The 21173-nt window shown below is 55.4% G+C and overlaps 11 protein-coding genes across 11 annotated transcripts; 4 read left to right on the top strand and 7 right to left on the bottom strand.

Moving 5' to 3' along the window:
- Positions 1–10: 10 nt before the first annotated feature.
- QC763_300400 (uncharacterized protein) lies at positions 11–2693 on the top strand (the record flags this gene model as incomplete). The annotated part of the gene is made up of 3 exons (XM_062910506.1): positions 11–55; positions 279–450; positions 538–2693. The coding sequence occupies 3 exons, from the start codon at positions 11–13 to the stop codon at positions 2691–2693; spliced, it is 2373 nt and encodes a 790-aa protein (XP_062766423.1).
- Positions 2694–4173: 1480 nt separating this feature from the next.
- QC763_300390 (uncharacterized protein) lies at positions 4174–4344 on the top strand (the record flags this gene model as incomplete). The annotated part of the gene is made up of 1 exon (XM_062910505.1): positions 4174–4344. One exon carries the CDS (start codon positions 4174–4176, stop codon positions 4342–4344), a length of 171 nt encoding a protein of 56 aa, XP_062766422.1.
- A 1064-nt stretch (positions 4345–5408) lies between these two features.
- QC763_0047110 (uncharacterized protein) lies at positions 5409–5796 on the bottom strand (the record flags this gene model as incomplete). The annotated part of the gene is made up of 3 exons (XM_062905704.1): positions 5409–5601; positions 5648–5706; positions 5770–5796. 3 exons carry the CDS (start codon positions 5794–5796, stop codon positions 5409–5411), a joined length of 279 nt encoding a protein of 92 aa, XP_062766421.1.
- Positions 5797–5829: 33 nt separating this feature from the next.
- On the bottom strand, positions 5830–6290 carry QC763_0047100 (uncharacterized protein; the record flags this gene model as incomplete). The annotated part of the gene is made up of 2 exons (XM_062905703.1): positions 5830–5952; positions 6048–6290. 2 exons carry the CDS (start codon positions 6288–6290, stop codon positions 5830–5832), a joined length of 366 nt encoding a protein of 121 aa, XP_062766420.1.
- A 544-nt stretch (positions 6291–6834) lies between these two features.
- Positions 6835–8025, bottom strand: QC763_300380 (uncharacterized protein). Its single transcript, XM_062910504.1, has 2 exons — positions 7172–8025; positions 6835–7110 (listed from the first exon to the last, which is right to left on the bottom strand). The coding sequence occupies exons 1-2, from the start codon at positions 7751–7753 to the stop codon at positions 6928–6930; spliced, it is 765 nt and encodes a 254-aa protein (XP_062766419.1). The 5' UTR covers positions 7754–8025; the 3' UTR covers positions 6835–6927.
- Positions 8026–8461: 436 nt separating this feature from the next.
- On the bottom strand, positions 8462–10534 carry QC763_300370 (uncharacterized protein; the record flags this gene model as incomplete). The annotated part of the gene is made up of 1 exon (XM_062910503.1): positions 8462–10534. One exon carries the CDS (start codon positions 10532–10534, stop codon positions 8462–8464), a length of 2073 nt encoding a protein of 690 aa, XP_062766418.1.
- An 831-nt stretch (positions 10535–11365) lies between these two features.
- On the bottom strand, positions 11366–12942 carry QC763_300365 (uncharacterized protein). Its single transcript, XM_062910502.1, has 3 exons — positions 12333–12942; positions 11873–12261; positions 11366–11789 (listed from the first exon to the last, which is right to left on the bottom strand). The coding sequence occupies exons 1-3, from the start codon at positions 12628–12630 to the stop codon at positions 11658–11660; spliced, it is 819 nt and encodes a 272-aa protein (XP_062766417.1). The 5' UTR covers positions 12631–12942; the 3' UTR covers positions 11366–11657.
- Positions 12943–13048: 106 nt separating this feature from the next.
- QC763_300360 (uncharacterized protein) lies at positions 13049–14557 on the top strand. Its single transcript, XM_062910501.1, has 2 exons — positions 13049–13862; positions 13919–14557. Exons 1-2 carry the CDS (start codon positions 13393–13395, stop codon positions 14406–14408), a joined length of 960 nt encoding a protein of 319 aa, XP_062766416.1. The 5' UTR covers positions 13049–13392; the 3' UTR covers positions 14409–14557.
- An 89-nt stretch (positions 14558–14646) lies between these two features.
- Positions 14647–15933, bottom strand: QC763_300350 (uncharacterized protein; the record flags this gene model as incomplete). Its single annotated transcript, XM_062910500.1, has 1 exon — positions 14647–15933. One exon carries the CDS (start codon positions 15931–15933, stop codon positions 14647–14649), a length of 1287 nt encoding a protein of 428 aa, XP_062766415.1.
- Positions 15934–17543: 1610 nt separating this feature from the next.
- On the bottom strand, positions 17544–19635 carry PEP7 (carboxypeptidase Y-deficient; the record flags this gene model as incomplete). The annotated part of the gene is made up of 2 exons (XM_062910499.1): positions 17544–18370; positions 18423–19635. The coding sequence occupies 2 exons, from the start codon at positions 19633–19635 to the stop codon at positions 17544–17546; spliced, it is 2040 nt and encodes a 679-aa protein (XP_062766414.1).
- Positions 19636–20009: 374 nt separating this feature from the next.
- MET8 (Bifunctional dehydrogenase and ferrochelatase) lies at positions 20010–21128 on the top strand. Its single transcript, XM_062910498.1, has 2 exons — positions 20010–20322; positions 20384–21128. Exons 1-2 carry the CDS (start codon positions 20077–20079, stop codon positions 21068–21070), a joined length of 933 nt encoding a protein of 310 aa, XP_062766413.1. The 5' UTR covers positions 20010–20076; the 3' UTR covers positions 21071–21128.
- Positions 21129–21173: the final 45 nt, after the last annotated feature.

Raw genomic sequence — 21173 nt, 5'->3', positions numbered from 1 at the left:
ATCAGTTTGAATGTCTGCCACCAAGTTTGAAGAGCCGGCTTTCAAGGTCTATCCGGTGAGTGTCTGAAATTTCCAATTTGCTACACCCGAGGCTGTTTCGGTGGTGATTCGGGCGTTGTGCCTTCAAATCTCTCCTTTCCCAATCGGCCAACCACGAGCGGGTAAGGGCGGCCGGTCCGCGAGACACAGCCTTCTCAGATGCTTTGCACTTTTCTCCGTTGACTCCCCCTACCTCACCTCGTCCTCATTCTCACTAACGCTTCTTCTCACCCAACAAGTCCGGTTACCATCCGCAACGGACCATCATCCTTGAAGAGCAGATAGAGTCACCGGAAACGTTGACCATCAGGCTGGAGGAAGAGGCCGCGCAGAACGGAGGGGACCTCAGCGGGGACTGTCCCCCTGGTCTCCTGCCCATGTCGTACAAGGCTCAGGCAGCCCAGATGCACGGTAGGTTGTCTCGAGATCGTGTTGGAGCAGCAGTCCGGGGCGTTTAGAAAAGCTAGGCAGCTAACCAACACGCCAACAAACATGCAGGGTACGGAGACTCGCCATATTCACAATACTCGACCCAGTCGTTTTCAACACAGCAGACAGAAAATGCGGCGTCTCAGTTGAACCAGATGGCTTTTGCGGCCAACAGCCACGCAACAGCAAGCCAGTACCTATCGGGTCAGACGTCTCCGGGGCTTCACCTCGCTGTCATCTCGAGCCAGCCCACCGTTGGATCTTTCGGCACCCGGGTTTCGCTCAAGGTCTCGTGCCAACATGATCTTCTGGGCGCAGGCGGCCTGTCTGGCTCTGCTCCGCATGTGTATGTCCTCTTTGGATCATACCGATGCAAAGCAACCGTGATCAAGGACGGCCGTGATGGGAGCGGATCTTTTTCATGGACTGTGACTGTCGAGGCTCCCCAGTTTCAAAGCACAAGTTGCAGGTCGCTCAGCAATGTACCTCTCACGCTTCTTGTCGAAGGCTCCGGTGGCGAAGGCTTAGCCCGACAGGACAGCTGCGGCGTTTTCTCGTACCAGGAAAACCAGGGCGGAGTGTCAGGTGGGAACGTGGGTGCCGGAGTGCCTGGTGACAGCAGTCCTCCAGAGTTTGGGTCTCCCAAGAACACGGGTCGATCACCTGTCCATCATCAGAGGGCGAGCCCCCCACACCAGCACCTGGACGCACAGTCAAAGAGTACGAGCCCACCGGCTCACCAGCACAACTTACCGGCAGACGCGGCACCCAACCCGTATGGCTACCCTCCTGCAGTCTCGACAACCGGCACCACTGGCCAGCAACAGGACTTTAATGCCTCGGCGAACGTATCGTACAGCCAAAACAGCAATAGAATGCTTTCCACCTCGGGTTTCCGAACAGGGTTGACGTTAACCGACCCATACTCACGGGCTCCACCGATGCTACGGTCGCCGCATCATGCAGGGACGTGGCCCGGCATGTTCAACAGCCCCCTTGACTCCCTCCGAAGCCCGTCAACCAGTCTGCCGCACGTCTCCCACACGTCCATCACCCGGCCCAGTCTCACATCGCTCCAACACAGCACCACGGCAGCAACGCCACAGCTTGTCAGAACGAGCACCATCGGACAGTCATCCAGCAGCGCAAACGGCGGGTACCCGGGCTACGGAGCAGGACTGTACCAGGAGAAGGCCACCCTGAGGCTGATTGGGGACCTGGGCAGCATGGCGGAGAACTGGACGGCTGAGGAAGGGGCAAAGAAGCGGAGGATTGTCATGTTCAAGAAGCAACAGACTGGGAACGTCATCACTGTGTCGTTCAAGCCGGTGGCCGAGTCGGAACGCCCGCACAACAGCATCTGCGTCAGCTGCATCTGGTGGGAAGAGAGGCAGGCGTGTTTTGTCACTTCGGTCGACACCATTTCCCTCCTGGAGCAGCTCCTCTACGCGCCACACAAGTTTCCGGTGGACGAAAAGAACCGCATCCGCCGGAACCTGGAAGGATACCGGCCCATGACCGTCAGCAAAAGCAAGCACGAGAGCGAGGCCTTTTTCGGCATCATCATGGGCTTCGGCGCTCCCAAGCCACGCAACATCGAGAAGGACGTCAAGGTGTTTCAGTGGAAGGACCTGGATGCCGCGCTCCACAAGATCTTTTCAAAGTACAGCGCGTCCACGCCCGCCATGGGGCAGACGTTGAACTCCCCCCGCGCGCGCATGGCCACCCCCGCGTCGGCGGACCACCTTGGCAGTCCGTACCCGGCCTTGTCCGCCGCGGTGTCCTCGGGTCTCGCTCCGGATTCCATCTCGGCCGCGAGCTATGTCGGTGCCGGCCATCACCACGCCGACCCGCTCACCAGTCCACGAACCCTCACCGGGGGCGCCTCTTCTTGGCCGACGTACGGTGCCGCCAAACCGCTCTCACCGACCATCAAGACCGACTCGTCGAGCCTACGCCTGTCCGCTCTCCCGGCAGTGTACGATCACCGAAGCACGGCGGCGCAAGGGATGGCCTCCCCCTACGGCATCCCGGGAGCATCTCACCACGCCGTCCACCACAGCCAAGGGGCATATGGTGCTCACTCGGGCGTGCCTGCATCACAGGGACAGTCGAGAAGCTGGGATAACTACTCTGTCACGGATGGGTATGGTGCCCAGTCCAGCAGTACCCACGGCGGGGTGTATGGTGGTGGGACATACGGTGATGGTGCGCAGCGGGCTTGATCGAGTGGGCCGTCGGCTTTTGGTCCTCATTGTCGACAACAAACCCCCGCAGGGCTTTTTTCGACGTCAAAGCCGTTGTGACCATGGCAGATGGAGGAGCCAAGGGGTTGGTGGTGTGCACGGAATACGGGAAAACATCACACACACACACACACACACATACACACACACACACACACATACACACACACACACGCGCACGAGGATATCAGATGAGGTTGTCGATAACTAGGATTCAACCATCCGAACAGGACCGTTAGGATTCGAGAGGACCTTGCCTCTTCTCTCGCGACAAACCTGGGCGGAGACCGTTGTGTGTGTGTGTGTGTGTTTGCTAGAGTGTGTGTATGGGTGTGGTGTGTGGGACATCTAGTAGTGGGAGTTTAGGTCAGCTGGTGTGGCGCGGCCAATCATTGACCAGAGGCCACCTCCATCTCGCCCGCTAGGCACGTCCCGAGACCCCCCCGGTGTGGCACCATCTCAAAGTCTCCGACCGACCCGCATTTTATTTTGTCAAGTCTGGGCAGCTTGGACTCGACCACCTTCCAGGTTGTCTTTCGAGAAGATGGGACTGGGCGTGTGTCTATACGGCAACGAATGGAACTACCGTTCGGGGTTTACTGCATGATCTGGGTGGTCGCACACCAGCCAGCCATGGGAGCAGCATCTGCCTGCCTTGCTGCTGGCCGGGATCGGTAGGGATTACCTATGGCGTCTGCATGACGCACCGTATCCGCGTTGGTCGAGGTTGGTTGCTCATCTGCCATCCGGATCCGATCCCGAGACACGTTCGCGAGACTTTAGATGCCGGCAGGACACCTCCCCCCCGTTGGTCAGGTGCATACACATCGGGACTCTTGGCAACGGTATCAAGGCTCACTCCCTCCCTCTCTCTTGTTGGGCGGGGGCGGGAGGGAGATATCTACCCGATGTCTTGTTGTGAATGGGGCTTCGGGGGCAAACTGTCCGGTTTTTGTTCAAGGCCACGGGTTCGATGGTGGTGGGGAGGGCATGAGTCTAAGAGTGGCTGTGCTCAAGGACGTGTGAGGTGGTTGTCGTCGTCGTCGTCGTCGTCTGCTTGCGCAGCCTTTGTGACTGTTGTGGACTCCGAGGTTGCCTTGGTTGTGCTTAGCCTTGGAGATTTGCCCTGTCTTTGTTTCATGTGTTTGTCACCCATCTTGTTTTGGCTTCCTGCGTTTCCTGTTTTTGTTTTTCCTTGTTTTTTTTTCCCTTCTTGTTTTGTTTCTGGTGTCGGTGAAATGGGTTGGATGGTAGGTACCTAGGTAGGGAACCTGGGACCCCATGTATTGGTTATCAAAAAGGGACTCTTGGGCATGGGTAACTTTGGGAGCTGACGGAGCAACACACACGCACATGCGCGCGAACGCATTTTTATTAGTAGAGCATCTTTTTCTCTTTCTGGTGGAAATTTGTCACGGCTTCTTGTTGTTTTCAGGTATCTTGGAGGCCTTTTCACGCCATGCTTTTTGGCTGGATGGCGGGTGTGCATGTTATTTTCTGGCGGAAAGTAATCTTTGCTCTTGCAGGCTTTAGGTTTGTTGGTGCCAAGAGAAAGGTGTGTCTGTCTGTGCTACAAATATACCCTTTTGCCTTTTTTTTTTTGCTTTTTTTTTTCTTTTTCTTCGGATAGCATTAGTTTTTGATAGGCATGTTTGGATTTTGGATACCAGGTAAATGTTAATTCTGATCAAACGACTGTGGGTTGCAGGTTGTGGTGTCTCTTGTTCGTGATGGAGGGAAGAGGTGGGTAAGGTAGGTAGATTGACACTTTGATCATGGCTATGTGTCTAACCGTCCTGGAGTTGCCACATGCTTTTGTTTGACGCCACTCTATGGTAGTGTTTTGGATCATCACAGGCAACGTTTTCTGTCTTGGGCGATGTCACCGTTACACACTTGTGGTGGGGGTGGAAAGCCGTGGATTACACCGAGATTTTGTGTTGTTGCGGTACTCGCCTGGGCGATCTTTTATATCATTGTGAATACGACGCCCAATCAGACAGGTTACTAAAGTTGCCACAGTGAAAGTCAACAAAGATGTCAGGCTTGGTTTAGAAGTGGCATGTCCCAGATACCTTGTTATTATTATCTTGATTTATCTTGCTCGGTACTTGATAAAAGGTAGAAGAAGAAGTCTGATAGGCAATGAAGGTGGACTATGAGGGGGATTTGGAAAGAGGGGGTAATGACTGTAATGTGTTAATGCGTCAATGTCTGTGGAGTGGTGTGGAGTAGCCCCTGAGTTTTTACCTACCTAGCAGATGGGATGGTGCTATGCTAGCCTAACAGGCATGAACCTTGATGTACAATTAGTGAATAAAGTCAAGACCCAGGACTGGTGTTGACGGTGCACTGAGCCTATTTCTGCTGTAGATTTGTAGGGCCTGCCTACGCGCATTGACAACGACAAGGCAGCTGGTCGTCACCCGAATCTTACCTGATCTCTGGGGGCAACGTACTTGTTTCATCAGGTTCCAGATTGAAATGCAACATGACAGTGCGTCCACTTGTGACCAAAACTGGAGGAGATGAACCAGATATGGTGACTCATATGAACAACCCTCTTCATCATATCTGATTGACCTGGTACACCACATGCAAGGCTTTCGACGTATGAAATTGACGGCCGTGATACATTACCGTCGAACCACGAGCTCGCCGTCTCAAAAACCCCTTCCCGCAGCCTTCGATCGTCTACACTCTTGCAGCCGGGTCTACGGTATCAGCTGGCAATGTGTTGACCGGAGTTGCAGGGGCGGCATTGTTCACTCCAGCCCTCATAACGCCATTGTGATGGTGAACAGGAGTCTGCGTGATCCCAGGGCCACCCTCCTTGATAAGATGTCCACTGGCGCCGCCAGTATCGCCACCCAATCCTCTTTTGCGTCTGTGCAGATGTCAGTCAGCGAAGGCTGTATAGAAGCCGAACTTACTCAAAGAAGCCCTTGAACCTTGTTCTGATGTTGCCGTACTCCAGAGTCCAGTACACACCCTGTGTCGGTCAGTCAACGTGCGAGACAAGGCAGCGAAGAGTAGGTGGGCAGGAGGCACTCACCAAGAAGCCATTGGCAAGGTAAATCATCGAGGCAATGAAGCTGACGGCCAAGACCGTCCTCTACGCGTTGCAGCCCGTCCAGTTGATGTCCATGCCAGGTTTCCCGCGGACATACCACCTGCCCCAGTAATAACCCCAGTAGTTGTTAAACCAGAAAGAGGAGCAGGTGTGGATGCCGGCAAGCTTCGTTTGCAATGCCTGTCAGTATATTCATCTTTCAGATCCATTCTGGTTCAACTCACCGACTCGAGCAGCCCAAAAGCCACAATTCACAGGACAAACAGTATAAAGTCCAGTAAAAATGACCAGTACGAGTAAGCAAACGGGACGATGAATATTAACGAGTCAAGTATCGTCAGACAGGCCACAACAGCGGTGTAAATCAGTCGCCCCTCGGGCTCGAGCACGCCGGCGTTGTTGATCAAGGTGAAGGCCTGCCCCAGAAGACCGAGAACGACGGCTCCGCAGACGAGTTCTCCTAGACGGCATAGGACGAGGAGAACTCTGGATGTGGCTCCCATTTTTGCTTTTGAGGATGGTACGAGACTCGGACTTTTACTCGATGTGAATGGCTCGAGAGAGCTCGCTCAGTGCTGTCTTGTCTCGCGAGTTGACGGGGTAATCAAATGGTCCAAACCGAGGCATGGACAAGAATTGGCTCCGGGATTTATATCTCTCAAATAAAGAAACTCATCTTCTACTGGTCCTGTTTTACATCTTCCACGACGAGAGCCACCACCTGGTTGCGGCCAGACTGGTGTTGACAATCCGGATGCGGGTTTCTTTCTTGCCAAGCGAGTAAACCTCTTTCGGAGCTGTCTCCGTATGCTCATGTTGAATTTGGGAGCCAATCACTGGACCCTTGAGGTCTCTTTGTTCGTATGTTGACTATTGACCCAGCTGAGGCATTTGGTTGGAAAGAGGTTTAGGGTTTTTAGGCGCCCTCAGGTCTGTTAAACGTGGAGTTTCGTCATCATGATAAAAGAACAATGGCGTTTTGTTTAAATCAGGCTCCCGAAAGAGGTACATATACGTATTGTTCACCAGCGCAATCCTAGAGAAGCTTTCCTGAAATGTCATAGATATTTTAGGCTATCCTAACCCTACTGTTTGTAACCCCCCTGAACCCCTTTTTGATGCCAAGCCACGGCCAACAACTTACGCAGCATCCAGCTGGCGACGGATGAAAGCCAAGGCCTGCTGCCCGTACTTGTTGACATACTGCTGATGCGAGTTGGCATCGTTGCCAGTGCAGCAATACGGGTCGGTGGAGTCGCAGTACGACTGGATGATTGCCGGGTTGCCCGGAGAGCACTGGAAGCCGTTGGGTCGGCCAGCAAACTGTTGCGCAATTCTCGTCAGCACCTCCAACGTACCGACAGATACAAAGGACGATACATACCCCTCTAGCCCTGCAAGTCCCAACATTGTACGGCAACCCCTGGTTATACATCGGATCGCCCATGAAAATAGCCGCCTTCACGGCAGCAAGAGGAGCACCCGTGAGGGTAGCGCCCGCCCCGCCGCAGAGCGCACCGTCCATGATCTGACCGCCCTGGGAGTATCCGATCAGGACGATCTTGGTGTCGGGGCACCGCTGGTTGAGGGTTGTAACGGCGCGGACCACGGCGGCGGTCCCCTGGCGAGCAGAATTCTCGTAGCTCACACCGCCGCATTGGGATTGCCCACCGCAGGCGGGATAGACGATCGCTTCCCGCGTGGCGCCGGGGTAGGCTTGGGCTACCATGTTGACTAGCCCCTGGGAGGTTCCATAGCCTTGGGGAACTGTGGTCTCGCGGGCGCCGAAGATGTGGATTGGGGGGCAGGATTGTCGCTCGGTGAGCTCGACTGGGTTGGCGGCGGCCAGGCTGGCCAGCATAGGGAGGGTGATGGTTGAGACCTTCATTTTGAGAGGCGGTATGAGAGGAGCACAGGTTGGTGACGGGTCGAGGCTGGGCTCACTGCTGACACCTTCAGAGCCCATTCAATTGGGGGCGAACGAGAGGATTTATAGACAGAGATGATGTTGAAGATCCCCCTCGACCGGGTCCGGATGGACGGGTGGCTGAACGCTCAAAGGGTAATCTTCTCGGCGGATGATTGCCGAGGTTGTGTTGATGTTAATTACATGTCTTTCCCATCGCCCCTTAGATGTTAGGTCATTTGTCAACCTTTTTGACGGTAGGTCCTCTTTTCACTGTTCCCTTCATAGGTACCCACCTACCAGTGTTCTTTAGGTCTTATGTCTTTATGTCGAGTATTCATAGCACATTGGTGAGTATGTTCATCTTCCCAGCTGTTGCAAACTCCACGGTTGATGACAACATCGGCCCTCCGCCTGCCTAGGTAAGGTACCTCTAATCACCTGGGATCTCCCCCTTAGCCGGAACACCCCAGACGGTAAACCCTGACGGCTCGTGTCTCTGGGAAATAATCAATGGATCGACTTCCCCGCAAAGCCGCTATATCTGAGATGTCAGTTCCCGATCAGTCCAGCCAATCGGAGCTTTTACACATGGTGATCCTTGGCATGGTGGTTTGGAACACGGCATTTCGAGGTCCATTTTGTGGGGAAGACGCGGCACATGTTTGCTTTTGGCTAAATACGCCCTTTTTCTGCGGCAGGCCTTGTTGAATTCATGCTAAACAAGCAAGCGGATATGTGACATCTATTCTGTATACCTAACTTACCTCATGACCTGCGAGGTGATACGCCGTATATATCGTCAGGCGGTGATTCGGGCTCTGGTGTCTGCGGCGGCTGCTGCTGCTGCTGCTGCCGCCGCACAGCTAAAATTGTTGCTTCAGCCCGCCCTGCCCCGAACCGCTGCTGCTGCTGTTCCCGGCCAACCCGGGCAGCTACAAGTGCCTCTTCAGCCCGACCCCCTTGCAGCCAAAGTTCTTCATGTGGTTCCAGCTCACGTCGTGTAGCTTCGCGCTGTATCTTAGCCCTATACTCCTCACGTTGTTGTTCATCCTGCTGTGCACGTTCCGACCAGAAGGCTCTCAGTCGCCCTGCACGTTCCGCTGCCGGGCTGCCTGTCCTGGCCTCTCCTGGCGGTTGCGGTGAATCCGGCTGCGTCCCAGGTCGCAGTGGTCTCCGCGCATCCAGCCAGGCTTGCTGCGCTTGTCGAAGTTGTTGCTCGTCCCCTTGCGGTGGGTCCGCTGCCTGAAGTTCTTGCAGTCGACGCGCTGCTCGGAGCATGTCTGCTGCGTCTTTCCTTGCAGCGCGACGGTCATCTCGAGCTAGCCTTCCCGCCATTCCCAGGTCAGGGCGGTTATGAAACCTGTACTCGTGCTTGCGCCTTTGGGTGGCTTTTTTGAAATCGTCTCTGCCGCACCAGGGACACCGAAGGGGGTTCAGCTCTTCCGGAGTGTCATAGTCCAGGGGCCAGGGGTCCGGCGCCGGAAGGACTGGCGGTGGTGCCGGCTCGTTTGGATCCAGCGGCCTTGGATAGGGGTTGGGATTGCGCTTGCTTTGTTTCAACCACCGTGGGACAATCGGCGGCCGCGCCAGGCCCGGGTTCGGTGGGTTTGCCGGCCGCGGCGGTCGATGCACCACTGGTGGTCGCGGTTGCCGGTTCGGTGGTGTTCGTGGCTGTTGACGGTTTCCAGCGCCAGGCCCTCCCCCCCCCGGCGGCGGTGGATTATTGTCGTCATCATCTATATCCATCATATCCTCGTCCGAGCCCGAGTCAACATCCACGTGTGGGTTCTGTGATCTCCACAGGTGATCTTGATAAAGCAACTCTCCCACGTGGAGCATGAGCACACGTTCGTAGGCCTTGTTCCTCAAATAGGCGTAATCCAGGGCATTGTAAGGCCCGCCGGGGACGTCCGGATGTGTTTCGCAACCCAGCTGTTCGTATTGTTCTAATATGGTTCTAAAGTAGACTCGTTGCCTTTCCACCTCCTCGCGATAGCTCTTCTTGGACCGCAGTACAATCCATGGAAACCCAGCAACGAGCATGTCGTTTTCGGTCATTTCGGCGTACGACCGAATGCACTGCACGTTGATGCGTTTAATGTTGGGGAACTTGAAGGTCACGGCGCTGCGATCCATGGTTTCTGTGCCATAGTTTGTGTCGATTGTTTGGGGAGCAGCACATATGGGGCAACCAGGTTCGATAGTTCTCCGCAGGGCCGGGTTCTCGTGATAGGGTTTGATTCTTTGTTGAAAATCTTCATCCCATTCGCCTAGCATGATCTCGCCGCGGACCCAACGGTAAAAGTCCTTTTGGCCATCATTTGGGTATTTGGATTCCAACCACGCCTGGAGGCAGTCGGCGCCCATTATATGAGAGCATCCCTCGACGATCACGGCATCTTCGAATGGTGCCTCACCGTCATAGTTTCCGAAAGCACCCTCCGGCTCCTGGGCATACGGGATGTCCAGGGGCTTGAGACAAGTGAAGCAGGTTATCGGGCCGCTCAGACAGGGCTTGTAGTTTGGCCAAGCGAAGTAGGGCGATGAGATCGCGTCCCGCCAGAGTTCTGGCCAAGTTGGTGTTCTGCCGAACCTCAGAACCGTCATAAGTTCCGGCGCGAGATCCCTCGGGGGTAACGGCTTGTAGTTTGGGTCAAGGTCGACTACAGCTTCCGGTATAGCTCCCACCCTTTCCATCCACTTGTTGTATTCATACTCGTAAAGAATCGGATGAATGTTGAGGGTGGGCACCGGCACGTCAGGCACATCAAACATCTGTAGGTCGCCTGGCGATCTGGCCCACCAGTACGAATCATCTTCGTCGGTGACGTCGACCATTCTGGCAAATTTAAAATCGATAGTGTACCTAAGCAACAGTGGGTAGGTGTAGGTGGGCCAAGGTAGGTCCAATCGGTATGCCTCCCAAGCAAGAGCACAAAAATGTCGAAAAGGCCGTTTGCTCAGGATTCAAGCAGATGAGGTAGTTACACCCAGTTACGATGGCCCTGAGGCATTGTGACATGTATAAATCCTCTGAAGGCTCACAACAATGTAGAAATGTCACAGATCGAGCAGCCTTCATGAATAAAGAGGGAGTGACGCTTTTGGCTTTTGGTCTTTGTGCGAAGGGATTCATTTCGAACAGGCATGGTATTCAAAACTGATCAAGTTTCTCCTTGTTCTCCACCTCACTTCGACACTCGGAAACTTGACTTGATGCAGTCGATGGGGTGACAAGTTTACCAGACCCGAGGTGAACAGAGGTTGTGCTGTTCCAACACGACATTAGTGACGTGTGGTGATGGAACTGTGCCAAAAGGAAGTTCTAGGCTATTTGATGATCGAAGAGAAGCATGAGAATCACTTAATCGCATGCTTCAATGTGGAGTGGGTACTACAGGGAGGTGCCGTGATTATGAGGGGCTGGAGGCAACGGGAAATGTCCACCTCAATGGCGACGACGACGACTCGATGCTTTTATTCTAGCCATTACATGAGTTGAGAATTGTGCCACAGTTCTGTCAAGGACAATCTGAAATACCTAGCTACCACATGTTGATGCCAAGACTAAGTACAATAGCTACCTACCTAGGTACCTTTACTGACGCACCTACCGTAGACACAAGTCGCATCATTATATCTCAGCTTTTATCATCAAGCATGACATTGGCTCCCATACACAACTGTAATCCTGACTGGAAAGTCACTACCCATATCCATTTTCTTTTTCTTTAAAGAGAATCATGTACCTAGCTGTAGGGAGGTATCTACCTTGGACACGTCTAAATTTCCACCATTCCCAACTTGAATCATCTCTCACCAAGCTTGATAACAAGCCGCTAACTGACAATCGCCGTGTCTTTGACCAACATACTTTGACAACAAAAGAAAGACATAGGCAACCAATGACAAAGCCTTCCCGCAACACACCTAGATGGACACAAATGCAGCTCAGGCTTTGCTACTTTGCAGCCACCGTTGTTGTTTGACCCGCAGTCGACGGTTTCGGCAGTCGAGAGGTTTTCTTTGTCGTACCTTCATTGGCTTGCGTCGTTATTGACCTTGGGACGGCAGCCTTCTGCACAATTGGCTTCTGATGCTCGGGAGCGAGGCAATACTGCGAGTCAGATGTTGAGTCTTTTCTCGCAATCATAGGGGGGTTGTCATCATTCTTACCGCTTCTTCTTGCTGGCCAACCTCCATCACGGGCACGGAATCCGTCGACGAGGAAGTGTCCGAGTCGTTCATGGCCCTGCTGCTGCTATTGGGTGACCCGGTTTTGGTAATCGCCGCCGTCCCGAGAGCCTGCTTGCTCTTGGTTTTGTCGGGGACGGGGCCAGCCGCGATGTGCCATTGGGCATTTCGTCCCGTGCACGCGGGTAGGTCTGACTCGCTGACCTCAACCAGCTTTCCAGTCTCGTCGGGGACAAAGTGCCGCGGTGGTAGAGCTTCGAGATCGTAGACAGGCTGGATAATGGTGTGGTTTGTGTGTACATGGATGTCGCGATGGATTTCCTCTTGTCGAATCTCGTGGACGTGGGGTTTCACGACCTCTTGAACGACGGCTAGATAACAAGGGGTGCGCACACTATCAGCCACATGCAATTTTTATGACGACAGAATGGGACAAACTTACGCGCAGTAACAGTTGTCTCCGTATCAGTATCTTCAGTTGAGGTGATCCTCAACCGCTTTGTTGATGCACTCTCGCCAACTGCGTTTCCATTCTGCTCCGCTACGTGCATCGAGCTCCCGGTGCTAGCCTCGCCATCTTGACATTTCCCCGACATCCCGCGAGCCTGGAGCTTGCTTTTCCGGGCGATATCCTTGAGAAGGTCCTGGGCTGTGCCGTTCTCAGGCTGGCGATGCTGTTCGGCCGATGCGGTTCCTAAATCGGTATGTTTGTGCGTGAGGCAACTGCTCTTCTGTCCCATATTGATTCCCCAAGTTTGAACTGGTGCTTATACTGCCAAAGTAGACCGACACGAGAGCATGTTTCACGATGAAGGGGGGAGCTGAGGTGGATGAAGCTAGACTAGGTCGTGGTAGAAGCCGGCGTTCAACGGACATTGCCATAGCTTGCCGTAGGTTGCCATGCTCTCTGAGATCGGATCTTCCCCGAGCACATATCGTAGCGTATCCATCTGGAAGAGGCTAAACGTCATGATTGGAGGTTCTCCCCGCGTGTAAGCGTTGTTGATCCACTGGACAGCGTCATTCGTGGCCATAGCTTCCATCTTTGTGCTGGAGGTGTGTGGTGATGCAGTGGCTAGCACCCCCCCCTTCTCCCCCCCCTTACTGCAACCAATCAACCAGGAATAGCCCTGTAAGTCTGGACCCGGGACTAAGGCACGAGGATACGGGCGATCCGCCGATCTCTCGATCGTTGGGTTTGCTGGAGACTGGTTGGCCATGTTGGCTCCAACACACCACCCTTACTACCTTGCTGATGAGGACCGTTTCCTCCGAGGACTCCCGAACCGCGAACCTACACCATGTAATGTATGATCAGATGGCCAGCATCTGCTCAACACATCGAACCTAGTCTGCCCCAGAGTCCGAGCAAGATGGGAGACGAGTCAACGTCACTAGCAATGGCGGTTGAGGTCATCGACCAACGTCACCATTGACAATGCCCCCCAGCCCCAGGTTCTACCCGTAGCGAGTTACCTTATAAGAACTCCATCCCACCATCCATGATCCGTCTATTGCAACCCATCAACTTCCCCACACTAATTCACCCTCATCTCTCTTTCCGAAACAAACAACTCACCATCATGGATCGAGCAAAGCAAGCCGTCGACGAGTTCGTCTCCAAGGCAGGTCACCACGACACCACGGTCGAGGAGCGGGTCGCACCCGCCGTGAAAAAGGAAACCGTCCGCCCAACCCAGCACGAGGAGATCAACACCGCCATCGACAAGGAGGTCCACCAGGACCACTACCATCGCAAGGTCCAGCCCATCCACGACACCGAAGTCCTTCCCGAGCAGCACATCCACAATCGCGGCAAGGTCGTCAACCGCGAGTTCGACAACCGCGACAACGAGGCCACCGAGAGAGCCTTGAGAGCCGAGGCCGGCAAGATCAAAGATGAGCGCACCGTTACGGGCACCACCCACACGCAGAGCCACGCCCCCGTCGTTCAGGGTGAGCAGGTTCACCAGTATGGTTTCCCCACATCCCGCCTGCAGCAACAACCCAACTGACTCATCATCGCAGCCACGTCCACGAGACGATTCAACCTGTGATCCACAAGGAGACCATCCAACCCTCAGTGGTCCACACCACGGTGCCCATCCACGAGGTCCATCACGAGCAGGCCAAGCACCACGGCACCACCACTCTCCCGGCCATGTCGATGAACGAATTCAAGCAGCAGGGTGGTGCTCTGGGAGGAAGCTCCGAGCGCTACGGTGCCTTTGAGGGCTGCCCCAAGGGTGTGCATCAGCAGGGCTGCGGCCACGAGATTGGCAGCGGACCCGCTCCCAACAAGATGACCTCGAGCACCAGCAGAAGCACTGCCACCACTGGTACATCAGGCATTTCTTCGTCCATGTCCTCGTCCGAAGAGAACATTTCCAGCACTACTGGCACGACCGGTCTTGGCTCGAGCAGCGTCAACACGGAGAAGGCGAAGCCCAGCTTGCTCGATCGGCTGAACCCCATGAAGGATGCTGATGGTGATGGCAAGAGGGGGTTCATGAGATAGACGACCATTCCTGGAGGTTGTAAGAGCTTTTCTGTAGGATCACTCGAGTTAGCAGTCATAAATAAAAAGGATGTAGGAATGACCGTGTCACATCTTGACATCTCTTTTCTTATGCCTGAAACTGAAAATCAAATACATTCGACGCTGCACCTTTGACGCTGGTGTCCCGAAACAAATCCTCATCAGTCAGCGCAGAAACATACAATTCCACTCCCTGTACCGCTGTTCTGTCACTCGCTCAACGCTGCTGCGAAACAGCCTTCTCACACAACATAGCCAACAAGTCTACCACCCCAGCCCTGTCCATCGTAGGAAAGATCTTCAATCTTCCCTCGGCCGCCGTGAATCCCGAGCAGCCAACCTTGACGATCCGCACCGCTGGATGAAACAGTCCCATCGCGATGGTTCTCTTGGTGTACATTGACAGAGCCTCAAGGAAAGGCTGGTGAACCTCGCTCCTCCACCCCCATCCCTCCTCCCTCATCCCCTGTTTTCCGGCCAACGTGACAGCCGAAGCCTTGTATTCCACACCCCCCTCTTCATACCTCCTCCGCATCTCCCCCTCCTCCATCTCCTTCCCGCGCTTCCAAAACGGGATCAGTTTGCTCCACGGAAGAATGACATCAATCGTAGCCAAGCCCGGCTTGTTCAACTCCTCCTTCCCCCCCTCCACCGCCACCATCTGCCTCGGCATCATCGCTACAGTGTTAAACCCCACCGCTACAAGCAGATCCTTCTCCTGCTCCTTCTTGTTCCTCTCTAACGTCTCCATCCACCTCTCCAACCCCCCCACCATCGTCCTGGTCCCAAACCTGGTCGGACTAATCTTGCAGTCAAACTCCCTCTCCAAAAACTGCGTCACCGCCACCCTGACCGGAGCAGGCATCCTCATCAACATGACCGGCAGCCACAGAAACCGGCCCGTCCCCGTCTCATCATCCGCCGCACCAGGCGCCAGCGCCGACGACTTGGACAGGTCAGGCAAAAGAAACGCCAGGCCCATCGAATGCTCATACACCAGCTCTATCGCCAACCCCAGCTTCCCCTTGACCCTCGCCTCCAGCGCGTGCCATGAACGCACCAGCTCTTGGCTCCCTTCGTCCTGCCGGTACTGATCCTTCATCTTTTCCAGACTCACATCGAGCAAATCAGCCGCCTCTACAGGTCTCACCACCACCACCTCGAGGCTGCCCATGCTGTTGGCGATCTTGCTGGCGCTGTCGCTGTCTGCAGCTGTGAGACCGACCTCCACGCCTCGGGTGACATCCCCGACAAGCACATCCCGCAGTCGCTGGGCGACGAGGCGGAGCTGGGCTGGGCCAATGGTGATGGGGGGAGGGTCGGCGCCGCCGCTGTGGTCGGGCTCGGGTCCCAGGTAGAGGGGGGAGACGCGGTGGAGGGAGAAGGTGTTGTTGTAGAATCTGTACCTGGGGCGGTAGTCGTCGGTTGGGGAGGTGGATATTGTGATGTTGGAGTGGTCTGGATTGGCGCGGGGGGATATGGTGGGCGCGGGTGAGGGTGGCATTTTGTCGCGTCGGAAGATGATGGGGAATCACAATGACTGAAAGGTAATGGAATGGATGATGGAGACTCGTAACTGGCGCGTGAAGGCACTGTTGAAGATGTGTTTTGGTGAATATTGCTCAGAGTTTGGCCTCCTCGATTCCATCCATCAACTGGCCACTTTGGCGGGGTGACAATGACATTTCCGGTGTATAACCCTAACCCCTATCACGATTGCCCAGACGCCTGTCCTCTCTCTTCTTCTCCTTCTCCTTCTTCCCTTTTTCTTTTCCTTTTCTTTTAGAGGCAAGAGAATCACGAGTCACGGGTCTTTGTGTGATAGGTAAGTATCCAACAGTGGTCAATTATTTTACCGCCAAAGTCAGCCACGATGGGCCATTCCATCAATCTAAGCAGTCAATTTCCATCCACCCCTTGTTTTACAAAACCACTTTCTGCAACCACGACAGCCAGGGGCAAATTCTGCTTCTTACCGCTGGGAGGAACCAGTGTGCAAGGTGACACCGCTCCTTCCGACGAGGCATCCTCCACGTCACAATGGGTCGCCGTTCCCATCTGGTGGCCCGGCTGCAAAGGATTCGAGGAAGGAGTTGGCAGATCACCGCCATCCTGAACCAGTGCTCTCCCACTAAGTTGTGCTCCAAACACCGAACCTGCCGCACTACCATCCCGAGGCGAGCTAGCAGTAGACCCATCAAGCGCCACGATGGACGCCCGCCTCCCCTTCCCGATGACACTAAAGATGAAGCTCTTTCGTGATCTGCTTGCCTGATCCTCGCCATACCGCTCTTCCAGACCCGTGGCGAACGACTCGCAAACCACATTCGTCTTGTCATCCACCGACGTCCGTCTCGAAACAGAAGCGGAAGAAGTAGCAGAGGCACAAGAACACTGGGGCAGCCCAGGAGACATAACCTTTTCCCCCGGCCTCGTCCGGCGAGACAGACACCTCGATACCCAGTCCTTGAACGTCGTCCACTCGCGAGACTTGACCACGGACTCAAACATGGACAAACCTCCGGGCCCTCCTCCTGTTGTACGCCTCCTCTCTCCGGAGGAACTCCCTGTTCTTGGCCCAGTGTCTCTGCTCGTCAATCTCAGCCAGCCGACCAACATCGGTCTCGGGCGCCTGCCAGGCAAACTGGCGGCAGTGGCCTACGCCGTGGGCAAAGAGGCACGCCAGGTCCTCCAGGGTCTTGCCTTCGGTTTTGGGGATGCAAAAGTATACGTAGACGGCGGCAAGAACGGAAAACAGGCCAGATAGTTGTGTCCCAGATGTTTAGCTCGGGAGGTTGCAGTCTGGTTGGCCGCTAATTTGGGCAGACGGACAGACGCCGCGTTCGTGCGCCAGGGCAGTTCGAGCTTGTGTCTTGACCTAGCCGTGACAGTGCCACCCCGTCTGTCAACCGCTCTTTTGAGCTCGAAAAGACAGCAGTGGGGTCTGCTTGACATCGACAAGCCAAGATCGCCCCGGGCTTGCGATGAACATCCGAAGCGTAGATTGATATTCCCATGTTTTGGTTCGTTCCAACCAGCTGTCCTTGGCACAAAAGATGACTCCCAAACTCCGAGCCATGCCCGCTAAATACTCATCCTTCCTCTGTCGCCGCCTCATGCTCCTCCAACATACAGCCCCTGGAACTTCTCCGCAACATCGGCCACAGTTCGTTTTGAGCCTTCAATTTCCCTGTCCAGCTCCTCGATGTTCTTGGTCAACGCCGTGACCTCCTCGAATCTCCTCGCCGCCCTTGCATGATTGAGCATCTCGTGCACCATAAACCGCTGCTCCTCCAAGACAATCAGCTTCTCCTTTGCCTCCTTCTCCTCTGTCTCGAGAGCCGACACGGCGGTGCTGACCTCGCTCGCCCCTCCCACGCTGGAAGTTTCGGCATCGAATGTGGCCGACTCACCGTTTCGCAGGGGCGAGTGGGACGGCCCGTTGGAGAGCAAGCGCCGGTGGCCTGGCCCGCTGGCTTTCAAAATAGATGGCAAGCTCTTCAGGGGAAGCATATTGGTGTGCATGAAGGCCGAAGCAGCGGCATAAATCTTTTGTTGAAGCACCCGTTGCGTAGGGCTGTCGGTGGGCATGTTCTGAATGCGCTTTGCTGCCTCGCCATATTGGCGAAACGAGTATGTGAGGCGCTTGCGAATGCTGGCAGCGTGCTGGATCTCGGCGTGTGTTGGCGGTGGTTTGTTGCTGTTATCGTCAGGCGGCTGCAATGCCACCAGTGCTTTGTGGAATTTTGGCATCATGTTTCGGATGCCCAGCTCAAACTGGCGTAGGTTCTCGTACGCGATCTGATCCGGAGGCTTGTGGGTAATCGAATCAGTAAAATCTCGGTGTGAGAAGATGGTCGTTTTGCAGTCGCAGCACATCCTGACATCGACACTGATATGGCCACCACCGGTTGGCTTCTCGGCTGCGGGCAAAGCGGTTGCTGCCGAACAGTTAGCACAGATTCTTGAGCCATCGGACGAGCAAGCACATGCGGGTTGCGACATTGAATCCAATCTCACTCGAACACCCCGTCGCCGGATCCGCACACACAACCCTGCCACATATCCTGCAGTGATGCCTCCTAAACGTCCAAGACCGAAACTCTTGCTTGCAGAACGGGCACCTCGCCACAGACGCATCTTCTTCCCAAGCCACCACAGATTGCTCAATAGTCTTTCTGATGTGTTTTGCCCCGCCGAGCGGTGATAGCAACGCCGAGTTGACACCCGCGTCCTGAGGCCCCTCGGCCAACAGCCTAGTCAGCTTGGTCAACCTCTTCTCCAGCCTCTGGACCTCGAGGCGTTGCCTCTCCACCTTCCTGGCACGCACGGCAGCAAAGTCCGCCGTATGGTCTCGTGAAATACCATTATGGTCATTGTAGCCCCCCCTCGACTTGTAGCACGTTTCACACACGCGACACCAGATGCCCCGGACCGGTTCGTGGTTGGCTGACCTCGACAGCTTCATCTGGTACATTGTGTGCTCCTCGCAGAACAACCTCCCGCACTTCCTGCAATTTACGCTGCCGTTCAGCGGTCCCAATTTCCTATCGCATGTCGGGTCTGTGCATGTGTCGTTGCCCGATGACCTCTGCCAGTGTTTCCTCGTCACCAGCTCCTCGGGATCGACAACAGTTTCTGCAATCCGGCCTGGGGCTGCCGGCGCTGAGACAGGTTGGCTTTCGTTGGACTCGAACACGTCCATGCCGCGTAGCTTCTGGTTGATCAGAGACAGCGGCTGGAACCGCTTGGCTTTGAGCACCTGCTTGTCGAACCACGATTTGACCTCGTCCTGCTCGGCCTCGGGAAGCTCCTGGTGCACGTCGTCTAGGTGGCGGTTGAGCTGGAGCAGAGTAACCATTTCCTCGTTGCATATTGGGCAAACCAGCCCTCCGCTGCTGGAGGCGCGGTTCGAGGGACCGGCGAGGCTGACATGGGAGACGAGATCCTGGGCGAAGGGCGGAAGCGTGCTGGACAAAGGCGGCGAGAGGGAGTTGGGAGACGAGAGTCTCGAATGATACGAGCCGACGCTAACACTGCTTTCCGAGGGCGGGAATGGGCTCACGGCGCGAGCTGTGTTGGCGCTGGCCCGTCGTGGGTTGGCACCTCCTGGAGCAGGAGTCGAGGATGACGACGAGGGCGGGGCGAGCCCCTTGCTACCGCTGCCCAGGATGCGGCCACCTCCCAGCCTCCGGGGCGCCGACATGTTGCGGTGCCTATGTCGGTGATGCTGATGCTGCCCGTCGCACGCCTGAGGGCCGAGTGGGCGGCGATGCTAGCCCTATAGCGATAAGGTATCGTTGCTGGCAATGTGATGTTGGAGAGCCCAGGAACGGGCATGATGCTGAGGTGCTTGTTCCTGTTGGTCGGGGTCGGGGTCGGGGTCGGGTGTTGGGGATGCCGGGCCTAGGTACTCTGTAGCGGATGGACCTCAGGCAGGGTTGCAGCTGCAGCTCCAGGGCAGGGTGTGCTGTGTGCTGCACTGCAAGTGCGGGCTGCACGGTTGCCGTGTCCCAGTGCTCAAGGATTCCCAGGCGCCATTACCTATCCGTAAGGCTTATCGATAGGTCCACAGGGCCCCTAGCAACCATCACGGAAAAAAGAAAGAAAGCGGTGGAGGGCCGGGGATGCCCTGGGGACGGGACCAATGGTGACTCTTGAATGGCGCTTTCGATCTCGTCTGCTTTTCCACCCATTTCGCCATCGCCATGTCTTCTTTTCTGCTGCCAACCCCTTCCGTGCTTCCATCACCATCGTCGCGACCGCAAAGACACACGGCGGCATGGCTGAATCACGACCGCAGGAAAAGTACCCCGCCATCCAGGGCGGCGGGAGCCTGATGATTGCATGGCAGGTCAAGGGCAAACCTGTCCTTGTCATCGGCGGCGGTGAGGTGCGTGACAGCTATTGCCTTTTGTTTCTATGCTGTACAATATCTCACAACATCTCCCCAGGTAGCGGCAGGACGGATTGTCCACCTCCTCAACGCCGATGCCGTCGTCACCGTCATCTGTCCCTCGAGCGGCCTGAACGCCGAAGTCTCGTATCGTGTCGCCCAAAAGCAGGTAACCCACGTCGACCGGATCTTCCTCCCCTCGGACCTCGACGACAAGGACTGGTCTATGGTCCTCGTAGCCATCGACGATCCTGCCGCCTCGACCCAGATCTGGAAGCTGTGCAAGCAGAAGCGCCTGGTGGCCAACATTGCCGATGTCCCGCCCGAGTGCGACTTTTACTTTGGCAGCGTGCACCGCGATGGACCACTACAGATCATGGTGTCCACCAATGGCAAGGGGCCGAGGCTGGCGAGCATGATCAGACGCTTCATTGCGAAGCAGCTGCCGTCCAATGCTGGGAGGGCCATTGAGGCCATTGGCGAGCTGCGCGTCAAGCTGCGCCAGGTTGCGCCCAAGCCCGAGGAGGGCCCCAAGCGCATGTCCTGGATGAAGGACGTGAGCGACAGGTACAGCTGGGAGGAGATGTGTGAGATGACGGACGAAGACATGACCAACCTGCTCACGTTCTATGAGCCCAACAGGGTGCCAAGCTTCCATGATCTCAGGGGGATGAGAGCAAGTGCTATCGAAGCAGCCAAGGCAGATGTGTTCGACGGGTCGTTCGGGTTCAGCGTTGGTGTATGAATGAGTTTTGGTGTACGAGTATGAATTGGAGATGGCAAAGGCCGATCTCGAGACAACAAGAAAAAGTGCTCACAAATCTTATCTTTTATTTCGAGGTTCCGCT

Source organism: Podospora pseudopauciseta, chromosome 3, assembly GCF_035222475.1.
Source record: "Podospora pseudopauciseta strain CBS 411.78 chromosome 3, whole genome shotgun sequence".
Taxonomy (NCBI): Eukaryota; Fungi; Ascomycota; class Sordariomycetes; order Sordariales; family Podosporaceae; genus Podospora; species Podospora pseudopauciseta.
This window is presented reverse-complemented; position numbering and strand designations above follow the sequence as displayed.

Excerpts from the sequence above, each read along its gene's own strand:
- QC763_300380 (XM_062910504.1), bottom strand. The coding sequence starts at position 7,753 with ATGGGCTCTGAAGGTGTCAGCAGTGAGCCCAGCCTCGACCCGTCACCA. Across the intron at positions 7,111-7,171 it reads GGACTTGCAGGGCTAGAGGG|TTTGCTGGCCGACCCAACGG; the intron begins GTATGTATCGTC and ends ATTGCGCAACAG.
- QC763_300365 (XM_062910502.1), bottom strand. The coding sequence starts at position 12,630 with ATGGGACAGAAGAGCAGTTGCCTCACGCACAAACATACCGATTTAGGA. Across the intron at positions 12,262-12,332 it reads GGAGACAACTGTTACTGCGC|CCGTCGTTCAAGAGGTCGTG; the intron begins GTAAGTTTGTCC and ends CTTGTTATCTAG. Across the intron at positions 11,790-11,872 it reads TTGGCCAGCAAGAAGAAGCG|AAGCCAATTGTGCAGAAGGC; the intron begins GTAAGAATGATG and ends CCCGAGCATCAG.
- QC763_300360 (XM_062910501.1), top strand. The coding sequence starts at position 13,393 with ATGATCCGTCTATTGCAACCCATCAACTTCCCCACACTAATTCACCCT. Across the intron at positions 13,863-13,918 it reads CAGGGTGAGCAGGTTCACCA|CCACGTCCACGAGACGATTC; the intron begins GTATGGTTTCCC and ends TCATCATCGCAG.
- MET8 (XM_062910498.1), top strand. The coding sequence starts at position 20,077 with ATGGTGACTCTTGAATGGCGCTTTCGATCTCGTCTGCTTTTCCACCCA. Across the intron at positions 20,323-20,383 it reads TTGTCATCGGCGGCGGTGAG|GTAGCGGCAGGACGGATTGT; the intron begins GTGCGTGACAGC and ends ACATCTCCCCAG.